The sequence below is a fragment of the Pavona decussata genome, unplaced genomic scaffold (genome assembly GCF_977016875.1).
Source record: "Pavona decussata unplaced genomic scaffold, jaPavDecu1.1 SCAFFOLD_32, whole genome shotgun sequence".
In the NCBI taxonomy this organism is placed as follows: Eukaryota; Metazoa; Cnidaria; class Anthozoa; order Scleractinia; family Agariciidae; genus Pavona; species Pavona decussata.
Window position 1 is genome coordinate 402,524 of NW_028145455.1, and position 20,021 is coordinate 422,544.

A 20,021-nucleotide genomic window follows, 5' to 3' on the forward strand; every position below is an offset into this window, starting at 1 on the left:
ACCATCCAATTAGAATACAAGAAAAGCCTCGGAAAACCAACTGAAAGACACGAATGAAATTGAGTGGGTGCCCTGTGACCTACTGGTAAGTTGATCTGTAAAGAATGTAGGCTGTGAGCAAGCTCTTTTTCAGGTCAGCCACGGGAGGTTAGTGCGAGCAGTGAGTGACACGACCCACGAGAGGATTGGGGTTCCATCCCTCTCATACTATCCTCTTGCAGCTGAGAGCCTACTCGCAGCCTATAAAGAATAAATAGTGGTTACCCTGGAGATGTGGGAACAACAAAACCAGCATGCAATTCAGTGTGGACTTCAAATAAATTAAGATTCCTTTTATTATGGAACACATGCATGATTCATGACTACACTGCTCTATTAACAGCAAGATTAGCAATGAAAAAATACACCATGATATTTGGCTCTTGATTTAATTTGTAAAACAAAATACAAATATGACAATAAATTAACAGCAGAAAAGACAGCTATAAGGGACAACAGATCACATTTTGTGCAGCTTTTTACATGTCGAAAGATTATAAATTCCTAAAACTATGAAGTGAAATTATTGTTAACCGTTTTGATAGAATCATTGAATGTGTTCTGGATTGCAAAGGGTGATTCATCAAAGAGTATTTACTACTCTCTACCAAATGGGAGGCCATTCTATAGCAGGGTCTACCCCTGGGATGGGTGGAGGTGGGGGGACTTCCATATAAAAGGATGAGAGTGGTGGTCATAAACCGTTTGCAAAAAACTGTCAAAGGTACAAGTACCTTGTTTTGCGGAATGGCTCAAATACATTTCTCCCCTCAGAGGTACCAATTGTAACACTGTATTCTCTTTTATTGACGAGTCATGAATGAAACAAGGAGGATCATTTGACAGACAAATAGTTCCTGTGTTATTTTTGGCTCAATACCCTGAAAGGTACCGGAAGCACCCTAGCACCCTAGAGGTACCAAGCCACACATTTTCCCCCTAAATAGAATGACAATTGCCCTCATCATTGTTTGATGGAAGTCCCCTCTGGGAGTCTTACCATGTCAGAAGTTTAAGTTACGCTTCCCTAACAGGAGAAACCTACAAGCAAGCTACAGCACAATGATTTACAGCCTTTAAATTACTACATGTATGTAAAGACAAAAGCTACAACAGCATGCTGCTACTCAAGTACACAAGATGAACTTTCGAATGACATACATCATAAGAATGCTTCTAGCTAGAAGTGTACCACCATACTATATATGATCATCCAACATTTGTTGCTGAAAAGTTCCATGTTACAATGATTATTTATGAATCTCACTGAGTCAAACATCAGCATATTTACTGACAAGTATTGTAAACAGTCTTTTAAAGCCCATCACATGATGTGATAAACATTATGTGACTCTGGGAAAATGTTTAAAAAAGTCAGAACTCCATTTAAACCAAATTAATGCACAAACCAGATCAAGAGATTCCAGCTGGGTAAAGAAACTAAATTTTCAGCCCAACATCAGACATTCACCAGACTTTGAAATTAGCCACTTATGCAGCCCTCAAGAAATCTATCACCATTTTGCCATCCACGGATCGCTGCCTAGTTCACATTAATCTTCCCCAAGACTCCTTTGACTTAACTCTTTCTGCCTACTTTTCCTGCTATGTTGCTTGCTACTACAAAACATTTTAAACGGGCTGCTTATGTCGTAGGCTTGATTTCCACTGCTCTCAAGGGTTGGGAGCATAGGCTCATTTCCCTAAATAGCAGCTGGTAATTGAGCCTAGCTATATTGAACATGTACGCACAGGTATGTCACTGACTTGGGAAGGAGCTCAAGAATAAAGTTTGCGAAGATTGCCAGCCCAGCTGATTCAGACAAATAATTTTCAGTTCTGTGACAGCGGCAATAAATGAACAACCATGTCTTGAGAGTTTTAAAATTTACACATCACATCAGAGAGTTCAAACAAAATAAAATTTATCTGGCTGGGCTAGAGTGAATCATACTTTTTTCCTCAGATCCCACGCAAGGCAGGTGACGTGAAATTATGTAGATTAGAAAAGTGAACGGCTTTATGGCCAGCAGCTACAGCGAAGATAGCCAGCTACTTTAGAGTTCAAAATGATTATTATACAATAAGAATGGCAGATGTCTCTTTGCTGCTAACCAGCTACTTTCCTTGTGGCGTCAACTAATGCAAAGCTTAAGACAGCCCTGTCTACAAAATCAAAACTACAGAGTTCACAAACAATCAGGATTCTCCCTGATTTTCTGGGAAAGACGCAAAGTTTATTATTTACCACCTCATGAAAACACTAAAATAATGACTAAATGTTGTAAATGACTGCATATAAACCCAAACAATAAGAGAAAGGGGCAGGCGGGGTGCTTAATAGAAGCTTGGTTAAGGTGGTGCCACTGGTCCCCCAACCCTGACAACGTTCAAGATTATGCAATTTTTCTGCACTCAAGACAGAAATGAAGCATCCGAACAAGACCTTGTGCCGCTCTGATGCCAGGACCAATACTGAGAGAAAGTTCTGCAAAGTAAGTCTCTTTTGTAAGTGTTTCTAACTTGAGGCATTTGGTCATGATACCTTGAACCAGTTAAAAAAGGACTATGCATCATTGCAGGTTTTGTGTACAAGAAGCATTCCATTACTTTAACCATTCAAATAAACTCCTGTCTAGGGGTATTACCCTTTTAAAATATGGTGCTCCACTTTAAATAACAGTTAAATTGATACTGTACAGGTGCAATATTCAACACAGAGGATGCCAACAACCACTCACTATCCACCAGGGGCCAGTTGTTCAAAGGCTGGATAACTTCATCCTGTGGATAAGTCACTATCCAACAGTTTCAATCTGTGCAAAGATTTCAGTATTTTCTCTTGTACAAGCGAATATGCACACTCTAACCAGAGTTAAGCTTGGGAGTGTACGAAAACCTTGGACAACGTTTAATGTGCAGTATATTTTAGACCCTGTATAGTGCCTTATCAACTGGGACCAGAATATATTCAACATAGCCAAACAACTACCTGCCCCCCCCCCCCCCCCTCCTACACTCACTGGCTTATATGCATCCATTTATGATGTACCCTCTTTGAGACTCACAAATTGAGTAACAAGTAAGAGTCACTACTTCTAGTTTATACAACTGAAAATCTCCTCCACTGCCTATAGACAATACTGTACATCTACGACATATCAACTTGGTGTGTAGAAAAGAGTCACTGATCGCGCGCTGGTCAGACGTAATAAACTCGCACTTTTGACGTGCTCACAAGGAGATCGCCATCAAAGAACTTTGTTTCAATCACCACATTGCCACTGAAAGAGATGAAAGAAATAAATATTTAAATTAAATTCAAATAAGTTTAACTTTGTAAATTAGTCAGTGTAGCACATAATTTCATGATGAGATGACCAAATATGATATGCTTTACAGTATCCAAGGGGACACTCTCTGAATCAAATCGGAATTTTGAAAATGTTGGTTTTTGAGGAGAGGGGAAAACCAGAGTACCCGAAGAAAAATCTCTTGGCACAAGGATGAGAACCGACAACAAACTCAACACACATAATAATGATGCTGAGTCCAGCAATTGAACCTGAACTATATTGGTGGGAGGCAAGTGCTCTCACCGCTTTGCCATCCCTACTTCCCTGAGATTAATATTCCCCAAGCAACTCTTCAACAAGAAATGGCATTTGAGATAAACTGATGATAGGAACAATGTTTGAAGTGTGAAACGTGAATGTTACGTTTTAAGCCTGATGAACAAATGATATCATGTTCGACTCCTGTTGTGTAAGGGGTAACTTGGATTTCGTTCTCCAATTATGCCTGTGTCACTGATTGAAAAATACATTTGTGAATGTTTGAAGTATTCCAAATAAAACACAGCTTCAGTTAATGTGATTAGAGAGAAAAATAGTTCAGAAAGTGGCTTGACATAAGGAGGAGGAGGAGGAGGAGGAGGAGGAGGAAAAGTTCCAATTTATAGAGCAAATGGAACAGCATTATATTTTGTCACTTATGGTAAGGCAAATGAAGAGTTTTCAAAACACTGGACTTAGCTTGAAAGACTGGAAAGCTACCTGTACCGAAAAACAAGTGTTTTGAATTTTGGGTTACAATAATATAATTTAGCATAAAAGCAAAGAATTATTAATTCCACTTATTCAGTATTAAATAAAGGTTGCAAGAAACCAGTTTATTCAAGGTATTGCTACTTACATTAACTACACGGAATGCTCATTTGCTATCATAACATTATTACAATCCACTCACTTTAAAACATTTGCAGGCATCATCTGTGATTCAGGAGCAGCCTCTATGAGTGATTGCCATGTGTTTGTTGATGCAGGGATGACAAATCCAAAATCAAAATACCATTCTTAAGAAAACAAGGAAAATTATAATAACATGAGAACAGGACCACTCCAGATTACTATCACCCTTCATCTCCACTGAAATCCAGTTTAAATCTACTCTCAGTCACATCTGTCATAAGCAACTACCTTTCCTGATAAGTAGTCACTAACAGTTTCCGCTAGTGGAAATTATAGTCGATATCAGCCATTGTCCAAACCAATTTTTGAATTTTAAAATGTGCTTGGATATCGTGTTATGCTCAAATTTGCCTCCAATTGTCTTCTAGATCTTGTCGACAATGTCATAAGCCACTAAAAGAATCCAGAGGAAGAAATCGTATTGCTCCATCTTTTATTTTGCTACCAAAAAGCCTGCTTCCTCAACTTGAATAGAAATAGCTGTGAGATTTGAAATTGCCCTTAATATATTGCAGAAACCTTTCAATACATATTTTTAGCTAATAGAATTTGTCTTGGAAAAAACATTTAAAGGCCTGGCAACTGAAAATCCAACTAATTTTCCACTCTGGACATGATAAACAAGAACAAAGATCTGGAAGGACACAACCTCCTAAACAAGAAAGATAATTTCCAGGCTTGCTTATCAACTGTAGTCACTGACACCAAGGCTGTTGCCTGAAAAAATTTCAAGGAGCCCTTAAGGCCAAAAGCTGAGAAGTTGGGAGCCCAACATGTGATTAGGCGCCAGATCATTTTCTTGGTCGCCCCAGGCTAACGGGCCCCAGTTAGGCAGCAGCCTTGAACACTGTCACTCTTTAGATTCCTTACCTTCTAAACACTTCCCTTTGAACAAAACTTTTTGTTCCAGCCTAAATTTTGTCATTTCTTGCTCTGAGGAGAAGTTCAGTTCTCTTGACACAGCCTTGCATTTTAAGATCTTTTTTGGTACTCTCGCTGGAAACAAACCCAACACAAACGTCTTTAGCACTAATCAACCTGGAGGGATCCGGATCGGTGGTGGGAGGGGAGAAAGTGTTCCTGTGACAAAAGCCACCTTTTGAAAAATTTATCTGGCAATTTTTCAATCTCTGACATGTTATTGTTCATATCACTTGATGTTTCCATGGTAACAATATTTTGATATATGCATGTTTCTGCAAATTGTCATTAAACTCATCAACAACAAATGAGGTTGTGGATGGGTCCCCTAGAGGATGGTAGTTACACACGTGTGTGCTAAGTATCCATGGCAACCCAGTGAGCGCCAAACACCACTGGCACCGACACACTGAACATAGAGATCAGTGACACGAGACCTGTAAAGTCTTGAAGCCCTGCTGCTTACCGGGCTACCAACAGCAGATTTGAGCCGTGGTTACTGGAACTGCTGGCCAGCACTGTTTTGAGTTTAACTTCTCCTAAATTACATTTAGCTACATTTAAACCATGAAATCTTCCCCTTTGATAAACTTTAAACTAAAACTAATCATTTTAGAAATTCCCATTAAAAACAAAGGTTAGGAAGAACACATGTCCTGCTGACCAAGAAAAAATAATTTTTAACACTAATTCAATGACACAGAGATTTTGTTATGCATCATACCTTCATGTTCTGCTCCAGGGACAGACCTGAAAAGAAAGATTACACCCAGGAATGACAGGTATTACACATGGTAAGAATAAAACATTAGAACCTTCAAAAAGCAGGAAGAGAACTTAATTTAGACATTGACAAAAGATAGAGCTGAAAGAAAAAACTGTTAACATGAGGTAAAATCATTCAGAACAGTAAGGAAATAAAAATACTCTATCACAGTTATCTTACAAGTCATCACTGCCTTGCCACAAAACTTTCCCACTATCAGCATCTCGCAGATTCATCCAATTTCTACATCCTGGTTAAGGATTAACAGTGAAACAATAAATCTCCTTAGTTTGCTACTGTTGCAAAAGTAACACAAGTTATAATGTATACCAATACTTTTGTGTAAGAACCGCTCACTTATCCTCAAACTGGTCATATCTGGGAGAAAGTTCTCCAGAAAAATCAGCTGTTAATAGAGATAGCAGTTGGTTGAACTTCAAAATGGCAGAGTTCCAAGGGCAATAAACAGTGCTTAATACAACTACTGTTAATTTGAAACCAAACTACGTGTACCCTTGACAATTCTGATATCTGCAGAGGCTTACATCTATCAGATTAGCTGATGTCTGTCTTGATGGATCCTGGCATAAACAACCCCAATACCACTTTTTTAATTGAAAAGGAACTACTATTTACTTTGAACAAGGAAGTTATTGATGCACAATTCTTTTTGACCCTTGATAGCCTTAAGGAAGTAGAGTAATCTTTTTCGTTTCCCCATATTAAACACATGTAAATGCAAGTTTTTTAGTGCAATGAAATTTGAGTTGGGGTAACTCATTTCTTCAATCAAGTCTCTTGAATAAAAGAAGGGATGAAAAGGGAATTCAAAATAAATCAATTGAAATCACTTTTCTTTTCAGTAACCAATCAGCAATCACTGTGTCAATTAAAAAGTAATAAATATAAAATAAAAGCTTTACAGCATCCAGCCTACAATGGTGTTAATAAGCTTTGTCAATTATAGAATAATGATAGCAAGCATCAAAAGGTTTGAATATTTTCTGCATAAAGATTATACACCTTAGTTCAAGGTCAACCTGTCCTAAAATTCTAAACTCAGACGAGATCTAAACATTTTTGTTGCTACGTAGATTTGTAACAAGGAACTGGGAAGTGGAAAGCCTGTATTTTATCAGTAATCTATGTTTGGTCTAGCCCGTGATTGTCATTTCAACACTTGAAAATAGTTAACACCAAATATAATGTCTGGGTCCATTTTCCGTGTTTCTTCCCCATCTCTGATCCTTAAATCACGAAGAAATTCATTTCTGCAAAGTGGATAAGTAATTTTTATATTTAAGCGACAAATGACAATAAACAGACCACAATTCATTTGGAATCGATGAACACAATGCCAGAAAATTAATTACCCGTTCGTTTTCACAGCAAAATAATTAAAATACTCTTTGATTTTCACATTATACCATATTTTCTGAATCACACAGCCTGTAAACCAAGTGATTTTATCTATTACAGAGGTGTGCGTCGGCTATACCAAAAAGTACAGAATGTACAGCTGCAAAGAAATTTTAAATCGAGCGACTGTGCTCCAAACACGAATAAATTTTGGTTTATGTTTTAACATTTACAACCTGCTTGTTATGAATAGTTAACTTATGCATATATCAGTGAAAGTGTAATATTTTATAGTATCTCTTTTACGTGTACTGGAAAATCGGCAACAAATAAGCTTCAAGCTAAAAGTAAGCTTAATACAAATAAAAACGTAAACTTTAGCATATAGCGACGAACGAGCATACGATTTGACTTCGATACACTCAGCGCGCAAATGATGACTCACCTAAAGCATTATCATACTTGAAATCAGCTAAATCTAGCAAATTTTAGCCTACGAATTTCCAGTAAGCTTAAAAGACTGCGACTGGAAGACTACTTTCAAACTGCCTGGAAAACTCACAGCCCATATGTGACGTGAAAAGATACAATTTGAATCCTCGCAGTATCTGATCCTTTCTGCCGTCGTCCGAACTCATACTGGCAAATAATCACTATGCAAGGCCAAACGATGATCCAACGCTAGGACTTTCACAAAATTACACGCGAAATATCCCGTCGACAACCAAAAATCAGTGGAAATTTGGGAGCAAGTGACATTTATGCAATCCAAATAACCTTAGCACCAAGCAAGCGGTTCCGTTAGCGTTTCCAGGAGAACTCTGGGTAATTGCATCAAGAAGGGCGCGGCTGTGCCCCATTGACCCAGAAGGACTGGAACACAACAAAAAAACGGTGGGTTTTCATGCAGAGTTGCATGACTTCTTTTCGTCATTAGTTCCCGAGAAAATGTAAAAATCCTTTGCATTGATGTCTCTTCGATTTATACTAAACTACAATGAGAACGAATAGAAGACCTACTGTTCACTCTTTCAAAACTTTATAACCTTCAAGCGGCCAGCCTTGCGCCTCAGTTCAGAAAGTCCAATCTAAGAAAAGCTGAACTACACTACACTGATTCCCGAGAGGAAGGGGGGGGGGGGGGGGAGTACTCCAGAAAATTTTCGATATCGGTGTGCCGCGAAGGTTCTCGAGCCCTGACCCTATTTAAGGGTAAAGGAAGGGAAAACGGATACCCTTTTAAGGACCGAACCCAAAAAATGACACCCTATTCAACGGACCCAACCAACGGCTAATGTGCACCGATAAACACAAATCTCTATGAAAATCGCTTTACTAACACTTCAGCGGACACTTCAGTTTTAAAAAGCCATTTCTTTTTCATAAAACGTGGCGCTTACAAGCTTCAATTTAACTGATACAATTTAGGTACCCTATCTAAGGACTAATCCAGGAACGCGTTGCTAAATGAGGGAAAATATACTTCCCTGACCGTGAAATCAGCCTTGCTCTTTTTCTAGATTATTTGCTTTAAAAATGATACCCTATTTAAGGACTGAGAACCTCAGAAACCATACCCTATCTCGCGGCTCGTACCTATATAGCCCATATATGGGAGTACCCTCCCTGGGCACTGATTGTGGTTATATACCCCCAGAAGCGAATGATACCCTATATTTAAACAGTAAACAACCCCAACTGTACTTTTCAGTCTTTCCTCAGTAGTTAAATTTTCTAAATTTTGCTGAAATCCACTACACCAGGACCCGGGAACTTTGTTGATGAAGCTGTCCGGTTGGCCCTTGCACAAATTGCACAAGTGTCCGCCAATCATGGCCCGGGCCACATGACAGTACAGCTATTTCAATCCTACGGTGACAAGACCGCAAGGTGACATGGGCAACTGATAGCTTAGCTGAAGCCAGTTATCCCTACAGACTGTATCCATAGAGGGGACTCCATAAGCTGTATAGGTATGTGCGGTGCCAAAGGATATGGTTTTTGACCATTTTTGGTCTGAAAGAGGATATAGAATTTAACCATTATGCACGGACGCAAGACAGTCGGTTCAAGTAAGACAAGTAAATATATAATCAGGCCAAAACGAAATAATGTGTTGACAAGGCCGTGCAACATAGCACTAGATCATTCTGAATCTGAAAACCTTTCGGCTAGCTAGACCAGTCTCCACGGTCGATTGGGAGAAAAAAAAAGTTTGGTCTGTAAATGGGTGGGAAAAAATGTTTATCGAGGTTTCAGTGTCCATATTATCCAATCCTGGTAAAGAAGAACGACTATGGGCGGCAAAAGGAGCTTTGAGTACACTTAAAAGTCGCTCTTTTGTGGCCTGCAAATAATAAAGGAAAGGGGACATTGTGGAATAATAAAAACAGATGAGTTAATCAATAGTCAATCAATCAATCAATCAAACTTTATTACTGAGGGTAACACATAGTAGTTCATAGTACTCATAAACTTATGGCCTTCATAATACGAACTAAACGTTATTAAAAGATTAAAACTACCCAACAGAAATATCGAGACTATCACAATCCAATCAATCATCCTTTATTTATACACTATTGGTAATTAAATTATACAATTGTTAGAGTCCTTATGTATAGCAAACGCTAACTAAAATTACTTAAATCCAACAGAGAAAAGAATCACCAAAACACTGAAGACTAAGTCTCCTGATTTTATCCATAGATGTAAAAGTTAGAGCCACCTTGCTTGAGCCAAGCCAGAGAGAAATAGTCACCAGAAAGAAAAAAATCATGCCATATTCTCGCTCATCGTACCGTGCGGGTAAATAAATGAAAAAAAAAAACAAGCAAACAAAACAAAATCAGTGTAATCATCATTTCTATTTAGTATAAAAACACATAACACAGTTATTCAAGGCAAATCTCAAGTGCTAAAATTTTAATTATTTCATAAAAATTGATAGTCTTTTGTTTACTTCGTCTCATGTTTCACCACTATATAATCCCTGCTTTATCTAGATTATGTATTTATGAAGTACCTCTTAAAAATAAAGACTGATCAGAACAAACTATTAAAGATAACTTTATTCTGCACACATAGATCATTAACACTTTGAACAGAGAAAATGGCAGACAAGATCAGTCTACGTTTGAGCTCAGGTAACTATAAATTTTAACCTTGTTCTTTATGATCGTTTGTACTTAACTCATCGGGCACCACTAAACAGTATTAACTGTGTGCATGAGAGTTTTAGTCACACGATTAAATTTAAAAAACTCTTATTACAGAACACATAACGACGTGGAATATGACTCAGGCCATAAACCCTGTTCGCTCCCTCATGCGAAACCCTAAAAGCCCGGCCAAACCAACCAGTGAAATGCATACGCACCAACTGAAGTGATCAGGAAAATCCCATAATAAAAGAAGTTGAAAATTTCGGGGGCTAAGATGAAGGATTGCGTCTTTTGGGGTAAATTATTAAAGGTCTGTCATTGCCATCACCTTTTAGCTCCGTCAAGATAAAATACATTTATTTATTATTTATACTACAAGTTTACAAGTAGTGGTAGCCTGGAAGCAGTCGTCAAGCGAACCGAAATGTAGTAATTGAGTAATTCGGTAAAAAAAGGAGAGGCAGATTTGAGCAATCTTCCCCTCCCCATGCTAGTTTCTTTAGGCTTGTTGTCTCACCACTCCCTCCCAAATCCAGCTCGTTATAACTAAATAGGGAAGAAGACGACTTGCTCGCATTCTAAGACCAGTGAAATTACTTTTAATGAAGGATATAAAAAATTTCTTTAAAGGAACTTTGGCTGATTATAACTGATGATGAAGGCAGTATGTCAGGTTATATAAACATGAAATTAATATTCTTCCCGAGTCCGTTTTATATTGCATCTTTAAATTTGTTTCATACAATGTAAATTTCCACGAAAGGTTTAAGTACTAGCAATTTCGTTGATTTTTTAGCTCCAGATTCAGCTAATACTTCAGTATAAATTAAAGCCTCAAAATCACTGCTAGAATTCTTAAATGAATTTGATCGATGACCAATGCAGTCGTTTCTTCGATTAATGTTCTAAGCAATTCAGGGAACACAGTACGAGATCAAAGCACACTGCGCTGACAGCTATCTAAACCTAGCAACACTAGCTTCATGCCATGACAGCTAATAAACCCTAATTCTAACCCTAAATCCTGACATAATTCCTAGCCCTAACTCTACTAACCTCAACTCCTACCCTAGTGACACTAACTCTCAATCTCAGATCCTGATCTTATCTTCTTACACCAACCTCACACTGTACATTTGTCTCGCACTGAAGCTCCATGCGAAACTTTTAGCGACCAAAAAAAGGAAAGCTCGGTTTATGAATATTTCAAATTGGCTTGAAACACCTAGAACCCTTCCTGGATTAGTTTACTGTTTCTTTGTTCAGGTTATTTAGTTATTTTAGAATCAGCTCAGATTAAAAGCAAATTAAGGAGAATTCAGGTGTTCCAAGTTCACTAAACATCTATCCAAAATAGTTTTTCACTCGTACTTCACATCAGAAATTGGGTTTTTATATAGAGGCGGGAAAAAATCCGAAAATTGTGAGGTTTTGGAAGTCTTTTTCTATCAATAGATCGAGTCAATAACAAGTAAAGAAACCTTAGTTTAGAAATACGCTGTTTTTATATGCACAAATGTTCACTTCCTCTTCGACGAGAATTTAATAAGCAAAACACATATTGCCTTCAACATACCTTGGTCTTCATCGTGGAAACAATAAAAATTTATTTAATACGTGACAAGAAATCCATTCGACGAACACCACTGCGTATGTCAACAATCATACTCTAACACGACGCTTTGTTCTAGAGATACCTTAATGATGATGTTTGAAAGAGCAGAGGAAAATATTTTCTGAGCTTGTAGAAATGTTCAACGGGGTCATAGGTACAAGATCAATTATTGCGATTATTAAAAATAAGGAAATAAACGGGTTTTAAGGCATCACTACAACATTGCATAAAAAAAACAGGTCAGCTCTAATTCTTTGTTCAGAAAAAAATGTAAAAATCTCTCTCGATGTTTTCTTGTGATTTCTCTCCGGCTTAATCTCGCCCCTTTCTGGTCCTCCATATATCTCTATCACTTTTGCTCTTTTTCTGCCACACTTAGTCTTTTTAATACTCTCTATGAACAATAAAGTTTCCATATCAGCTGCTGACTTAACCTTTTAACTCCCGAGAGTCAAAGTAAAAACCCGGAAATAGACATCCCAACCGAATTTCAATTTGACAACTATTGAGTAAACTTAATCGCTATGTAAGAAAGAAATGGGCTTTGACTCTGGGAAGTACAGTGTAAAACCTTTATTAGCGACCACACCTCAACGGTAAGAAAACAAATTAAAAACCGGCTGCTGGCCAAAACAATTTAGTCCAATTTGATCTGCAAAAAATATTTAATAATCAAGGTAACCTATGCATACAAAGCCAGTCTAATTAATCAAAGAGTTCCCCAAGTATAAAACTACTGACTTCGCCAAAATAAATTCTACAAGTTCTGAAGCACTTCGATTGCGAGTACCTCAAGAAAATGCCAAGGGAGGAGGCGATGAACATCTTTCTGTTTTGAGCGCGATTATGAAGGACTAAAACTCATGAATTAAAAAATGAATAATGCCAGCTCGCTAGTTTACCTGTGTTTATACAGGTTATGTGAGTGAAAGGCCGTTAGAGCAAAATGTCCTTGTGAAGTACATAAACTCATGAATATGATGCTGATAAGGTCTTTCTGCGCTAAGCCCTTCAGTCACAAGATCAAGAAGCCCCCCATATTTTCCTCATAGCTCAACATAAAAAACGGTTGGTCAAATCGTTCCAGTAACGATAACTATAGAATTGTCCGACGCATAAAAGAGCGGCATCATCCATTTGAAATAATCCACTGGCAATATGAAGGTGAGGGATTATGACCACATGATTGGGAGAAAATTAAAATAAAATAATAATCTCATGTACATAAGCTTATGATGGAACTTGAAGGAGCAGCTAATGATGGTTAAATGACCTCAATGATCTCATGTTTATAAACGGTTCAGGTTATGGGTGGGGGAGGGGTTAGTAGGGTAAACCGGCATCTCCTTGAAGTACAGGCAATCGAATACACAAATTTAAATTCCAATTTTTGAAATGACTTATAATAATTAAACACCCAATCTTTTAAATTCTTTGGTAGAAGAGACAAGCAGTAAATGCATTTGGTTATCGATCATACGTCTTTAATTTGCTAAATATTTTGCATCTCCGAATAGTGAGTGGAGTACAGATAATTAAATTGTCTGTAATAATCGCGGCAAAGATGGTCGCTAACAAACGTCACTTTTAGAATACAAGTTCTTTTGCTTTGCTGTGCCCGAATTCCGTCTTCCAACTTTTGCAATTCATTTTAAAATACAGAAAACCTTCAATCACTAATAACTTGGAAATCGTTTACCTCTTTACTCCCCAAAACGCCTCGTTTCAAAAGTAAAGGAACATTACCGCGCCGTTCACTTTTTGAAAAACCTTGACAAACAAATTGCAACTTTTATTGTAGCTCATAGCAGAACGATCACATTTTATCAAGGACTCAAAGCTGTTCGAGATTTAATTTAATTGTTTTGGGGAGAAAAAGGGTTATAATAAATCTAGATAGAATTACAATAATTATAAACTTAGAGACATCTTATTAGAGACCTTATTGGTCAGTCCCATTCTTTATCCTCGGTGATGTAACAGTCTTTTTACTATCCAATCGTGATGGTGGAAACAGCTTCTTGCTATACTGCAGTCTTGAGTCCAAAGTCCTAAAATTAACAGAAAGGACGAGAGTATATGTAGGGTGTTTTTGCCAAATTTAAATTTCAATGTTAGGAGGTGAAATATGAAACGACTCTTTTTTTGAAGAACGTAGCTTTCTATAATAATTAGCTGGGAAGAGGTTTTGAGTCTTTCACATTTGAAACGAAGTAGAGCACTTGGTTATACTTTAACTAAAATCCCAAATAAAGTATTAGTTTGACACGGGGCGCAAAGTTTTGTCCTTTCAGCCATTGTATTTGCAACAGGGTAGAAATATAATATCTAGGAGACTCTGGAATTTGCACTGAGCGTTGTCATTCCGAAGGTACTCCTGGGTTTTCTGGATCTTGATTTCCTATCACTTATAAGAATTGAAATTTTAAGTTGCGTAGGATGCTTACCTTTTCGATTCGGAACAGACGCCTACATTCAACTAGGATGAAAGCTACTTTGTCGGTCAATACAATCTCGACTTTTGTGGGAGTTAGTTGAAACGTGGAGCCATGCTGAATGCAGTAGGAGATAGACGTCCGTGCACTAAAAGCAAATGACAAAAAATGCGAAAATTAGTTGCAAGTTCATGTATCCACATTATATCGATTCTGAACAATTCGTCGTTTCAAGGTGGAAAAGGATAAGCTTCCACCCCTTGTCGCCATGGAATCATCGTCAAATCAAGAGTTGTGTCATGTTTCGAGTTCGTGGATGGAGTGTCAACGTTACGTGTATAAGTAATGAAAGCCAGAAACAAATTGCATTTCATCCCCACTTGCTGCAGAAAGTACCCAAATCATACATTTCAAAGCCGCCTTGGATTTTAATTTTACTAAATGACGACGTCGACTGGTGTCGATCGTCGATAATGCACCTCGTGTCACGCATAGCTTACCGTTTTTTAAAGGGTGCATGGAATTGGCAGAGAGGTGATTTTAGAAACGGTAGTTCGGGAACATACACTCACCTACATTAAATATATTAGTATTTTTATCACTCGAAAGTGTTCGTCTTGTAGCCATTAGAGCATTTCACCCCATACATCTTAAATAATATGTGGACTTAGCCTGTTTTCACTTCAGAACAAAAACAATTTACTGATGCCTCTGAAATAGGACATACGGCCTTGAAAAAGGAAGTAGACAGGCGGTTCTATAATCACTTTTAAAATGATTCTGTATGTTCTACTTGTCTGATTCAACATCTTGACACAAATATTATTCCAGGAAACAATTTAAATGCTTATCAGATCTGAAAATTAAAAATGTTTAATGCATGCCTATACCTTTAGACGCCTGCCTTAATCAGGGGTGTCAGTAGATCCATTTAGTCGGCCTGGGGTCCTTAATTCTCAATACTGAAAGTCGCCCAATGTTGAGTCTGTGTATATCCGAAGCTCCGTCTGCAGCTTGCACTAAATGAAAAAGAACAACAGAACAGTAAGTCACATGCAAGAAACCAAGTAATCTGATAGTGAACAATATTTCATTTTCACAAAAATAGGTCGGCCTGTCAGTTGCTTTACAAAATATTTGTTTCACCGCGATCCACTTTGACAAAAAAGCAATTCATTAGCGTATTTATATTTGTCAGTTCTTGAGCAGGCTGTTGGGTAAGTCAACTGAAAAGAAATTGCAAACGTGTCTTCAGCCTTTTTACCAACTAAAATGTTTTCTAGTCTGAACGTTGTGTAGGAGACAACATTAACTGGCATGAATCCCACTCAGTTCATAAATCCAAGTTTTAAATACAGAACCGATCTACAATTCCTAACCTTCTGTCAGCGGACGCCAGACTCTTATTCAGACGAAGAGTATGCTGATTGGTTACTGCAAACGAGGTCCTTTTCCACTGCTCTTTAAATCACCCAGAAGCAGATCCTAAGCGAGTCACCGGTATATTTCGCGCTTGTCGCACATTCCTTGCTCACAGTGAGGCGGCAACGTCTGAAGAGGCTAAGACAGGGCAGTAGATCTAGTGTTCTGTTCATCAGACTGAGCTGAACTACCTTCACAACACCACTGTTCTATGACTTCTACAGCAAAACCTCATCAGTCTTCGTTCCACTGATGGTAATGGCGCGGAAGCAGTGAGGTGTGTCACCAGGTTAAGGATAAGGAATCCACTGAAAAAAAATATAGCTAAGCATGGAATAATGTTAGTAACTTTAACTGAGAGGGAAAATAAAAAAGGCCTCACATTTTTCGAATAAAAAATCAACTGCTCTTAAGAGTCATTGTCTGAGAAAACCAGGCAGAGGTGAAAGAAGGGGGTCGGCCGATTTCCTTCAAACTTTCACCATTTAATGTCTGTCCGAAATGATAATGAATGATGCTATTTAGCAATTCTCTTGCTGTTGCGTTTCGTAGTTTGACCACCCCCCCTGGTTTTGACCCTTACTGACCCTGACGTCACGCAAAATTTATGCAGAATTTGAAGCTCAATAAAATATATTTCGCGTCATTTCTGGGGACTCATATCGATTGCTTGTATTGTTTATCGTCTAAAAAACGTTGTTAAAGGAAAATATCCCGACTTAACATAAAACTTAATTTTTTATGGAATTTTGCAACTTCCTTGTGATCGCGAAAATGTCTTGGGCCAAATGTTAGGCAATCAGCAAAAACATCAAGGCTTTTAAACAGGTTGACCCCACGATCTATTTTCATTAGGGCTCTGGCGCGCTGAAAAGAGAAACTCGTAGGACAAAATGAGTGAAACCTAACTTCATCTAGTCACTGGTAACTAGCTTCATGGCGCAGATTTTACTCTGGGCTCTGTTGACTTCCCGCGCGCTGATTACCTTAAGTAAGATAAGTTACGTAAAGTAAAGTTTGAAGTCATTGGGTTTGAATCCCATTCATGGCGCAGATTTTACTCTGGGCTCTGTTGACTTCCTCTGCGCTGATTAACTAAAGTAATCTAAATAACGTAGAGTTAATTTTGAAGTCATTGAGTTTGAATCCCATTCATGGCGCAGATTTTACTCTAGGCTCTGTTGACTTCCTCTGCGCTGATTAACTAAAGTAATCTAAATAACGTAGAGTTAATTTTGAAGTCATTGAGTTTGAATCCCATTCATGGCGCAGATTTTACTCTAGGCTCTGTTGACTTCCTCTGCGCTGATTAACTAAAGTAATCTAAATAACGTAGAGTTAATTTTGAAGTCATTGAGTTTGAATCCCATTCATGGCGCAGATTTTACTCTGGGCTCTGTTGACTTCCTGCGCGCTGATTACCTAAAGTAAGATAAATTACGTAAAGTAAATTTTGAAGTCTTTGGATTTGAATCCCATTCATGGCACAGATTTAACTCTGGGCTGTTTTGACTTCCTCTGCGCAGATTACCTAAACTAAGATAAATTACGTAAGCATAATTTTGAAGTCACTGGGTTTTAATCCCATTCATAGCGTAGATTTTACTCTGGGCTCTGTTGACTTCCTCTGCGCTGATTAACTAAAGTAATCTAAATAACGTAGAGTTAATTTTGAAGTCATTGAGTTTGAATCCCATTCATGGCCCAGATTTTACTCTGGGCTCTGTTGACTTCCTCTGCGCTGATTAACTAAAGTAATCTAAATAACGTAGAGTTAATTTTGAAGTCATTGAGTTTGAATCCCATTCATGGCGCAGATTTTACTCTGGGATCTGTTGACTTCCTCTGCGCTGATTAACTAAAGTAATCTAAATAACGTAGAGTTAATTTTGAAGTCATTGAGTTTGAATCCCATTCATGGCGCAGATTTTACTCTGGGCTCTGTTGACTTCCTGCGCGCTGATTACCTAAAGTAAGATAAATTACGTAAAGTAAATTTTGAAGTCTTTGGATTTGAATCCCATTCATGGCACAGATTTAACTCTGGGCTGTTTTGACTTCCTCTGCGCAGATTACCTAAACTAAGATAAATTACGTAAGCATAATTTTGAAGTCACTGGGTTTTAATCCCATTCATAGCGCAGATTTTACTCTGGGCTCTGTTGACTTCCCACGCGCTAATTACGTAAAGTAAGATAAATTACGTTAAAGTTAATTTTGAAGTCTCTGCGTTTGAATCCCATTCATGGCGCAGATTTTACTCTGGGCTCTGCTGACTTCCCGCGCGCTGATTACCTAAAGTAAGATAAATTACGTAAAGTTAATTTTGAAGTCATTGAGTTTGAATCCCATTCATGGCGCAGATTTTACTCTGGGCTCTGTTGACTTCCTCTGCGCTGATTAACTAAAGTAAACTAAATTACGTAAAGTAAATTTTGAAGTCATTGGGTTAGAATCCCATTCATGGCGCAGATTTTACTCTGGGCTCTGTTGACTTCCTCTGCGCTGATTAACTAAAGTAATCTAAATAACGTAGAGTTAATTTTGAAGTCATTGAGTTTGAATCCCATTCATGGCGCAGATTTTACTCTAGGCTCTGTTGACTTCCTCTGCGCTGATTAACTAAAGTAATCTAAATAACGTAGAGTTAATTTTGAAGTCATTGAGTTTGAATCCCATTCATGGCGCAGATTTTACTCTAGGCTCTGTTGACTTCCTCTGCGCTGATTAACTAAAGTAATCTAAATAACGTAGAGTTAATTTTGAAGTCATTGAGTTTGAATCCCATTCATGGCGCAGATTTTACTCTGGGCTCTGTTGACTTCCTGCGCGCTGATTACCTAAAGTAAGATAAATTACGTAAAGTAAATTTTGAAGTCTTTGGATTTGAATCCCATTCATGGCACAGATTTAACTCTGGGCTGTTTTGACTTCCTCTGCGCAGATTACCTAAACTAAGATAAATTACGTAAGCATAATTTTGAAGTCACTGGGTTTTAATCCCATTCATAGCGCAGATTTTACTCTGGGCTCTGTTGACTTCCCACGCGCTAATTACGTAAAGTAAGATAAATTACGTTAAAGTTAATTTTGAAGTCTCTGCGTTTGAATCCCATTCATGGCGCAGATTTTACTCTGGGCTCTGTTGACTTCCCGCGCGCTGATTACCTAAAGTAAGATAAATTACGTAAAGTTAATTTTGAAGTCATTGAGTTTGAATCCCATTCATGGCGCAGATTTTACTCTGGGCTCTGTTGACTTCCTCTGCGCTGATTAACTAAAGTAAACTAAATTACGTAAAGTAAATTTTGAAGTCATTGGGTTAGAATCCCATTTATGGCGCAGATTTTACTCTGGGCTCTGTTGACTTCCCGCGCGCTGATTACCTAAGTAAGATAAGTTACGTAAAGTAAATTTTGAAGTCATTGGGTTTGAATCCCATTCATGGCCCAGATTTTACTCTGGGCTCTGTTGACTTCCTGCGCGCTGATTACCTAAAGTAAGATAAATTACGTAAAGTGAATTTTGAAGTCATTGGGTTTGAATCCCATTCATGGCGCAGACGTTACTCTGGGCTCTGTTGACTTCCTGCGCGCTGATTATCTAAGTAAGATAGGTTACGTAAAGTAAAGTTTGAAGTCATTGGGTTTAATTCCCATTCATGGCGCAGATTTTACTCTGGGCTCTGTTGACTTCCCGCGCGCTGATTACCTAAAGTAAGATAAATTACGTAAACTAAATTTTGAAGTCATTGGGTTTAATTCCCATTCATGGCGCAGATTTTACTCTGGGCTCTGTTGACTTCCTCTGCGCTGATTATCTAAGTAAGATAAATTACGTAAAGTAAATTTTAAAGTCATTGGGTTTAATTCCCATTCATGGCACAGATTTTACTCTGGGCTCTGTTGACTTCCTCTGCGCTGATTATCTAAGTAAGATAGGTTACGTAAAGTAAAGTTTGAAGTCATTGGGTTTAATTCCCATTCATGGCACAGATTTTACTCTGGGCTCTGTTGACTTCCTCTGCGCTGATTATCTAAGTAAGATAAA

At 38.0% G+C, this 20,021-nt stretch overlaps 1 protein-coding gene and 1 long non-coding RNA gene across 2 annotated transcripts; both read right to left on the reverse strand.

The window, feature by feature from the left end:
- Positions 1 to 317: 317 nt before the first annotated feature.
- On the reverse strand, positions 318 to 8,142 carry LOC146484479 (retinal rod rhodopsin-sensitive cGMP 3',5'-cyclic phosphodiesterase subunit delta-like). Its single transcript, XM_085104557.1, has 6 exons — positions 7,924 to 8,142; positions 6,157 to 6,219; positions 5,935 to 5,960; positions 5,160 to 5,285; positions 4,288 to 4,393; positions 318 to 3,323 (listed from the first exon to the last, which is right to left on the reverse strand). Exons 1-6 carry the CDS (start codon positions 7,971 to 7,973, stop codon positions 3,242 to 3,244), a joined length of 453 nt encoding a protein of 150 aa, XP_084960683.1. The 5' UTR covers positions 7,974 to 8,142; the 3' UTR covers positions 318 to 3,241.
- A 2,810-nt stretch (positions 8,143 to 10,952) lies between these two features.
- Positions 10,953 to 16,380, reverse strand: LOC146484480 (uncharacterized). Its single transcript, XR_014863574.1, has 4 exons — positions 15,929 to 16,380; positions 15,440 to 15,568; positions 14,562 to 14,697; positions 10,953 to 14,165 (listed from the first exon to the last, which is right to left on the reverse strand). It is a non-coding gene; the product is annotated as an uncharacterized LOC146484480 (long non-coding RNA).
- Positions 16,381 to 20,021: the final 3,641 nt, after the last annotated feature.

Excerpts from the sequence above, each read along its gene's own strand:
- LOC146484479 (XM_085104557.1), bottom strand. The coding sequence starts at position 7,973 with ATGAGTTCGGACGACGGCAGAAAGGATCAGATACTGCGAGGATTCAAA. Across the intron at positions 6,220-7,923 it reads ATACTGCGAGGATTCAAATT|AAATTGGATGAATCTGCGAG; the intron begins GTATCTTTTCAC and ends ACCAGGATGTAG. Across the intron at positions 3,324-4,287 it reads ATGCCTGCAAATGTTTTAAA|TGGCAATGTGGTGATTGAAA; the intron begins GTGAGTGGATTG and ends CATCTCTTTCAG.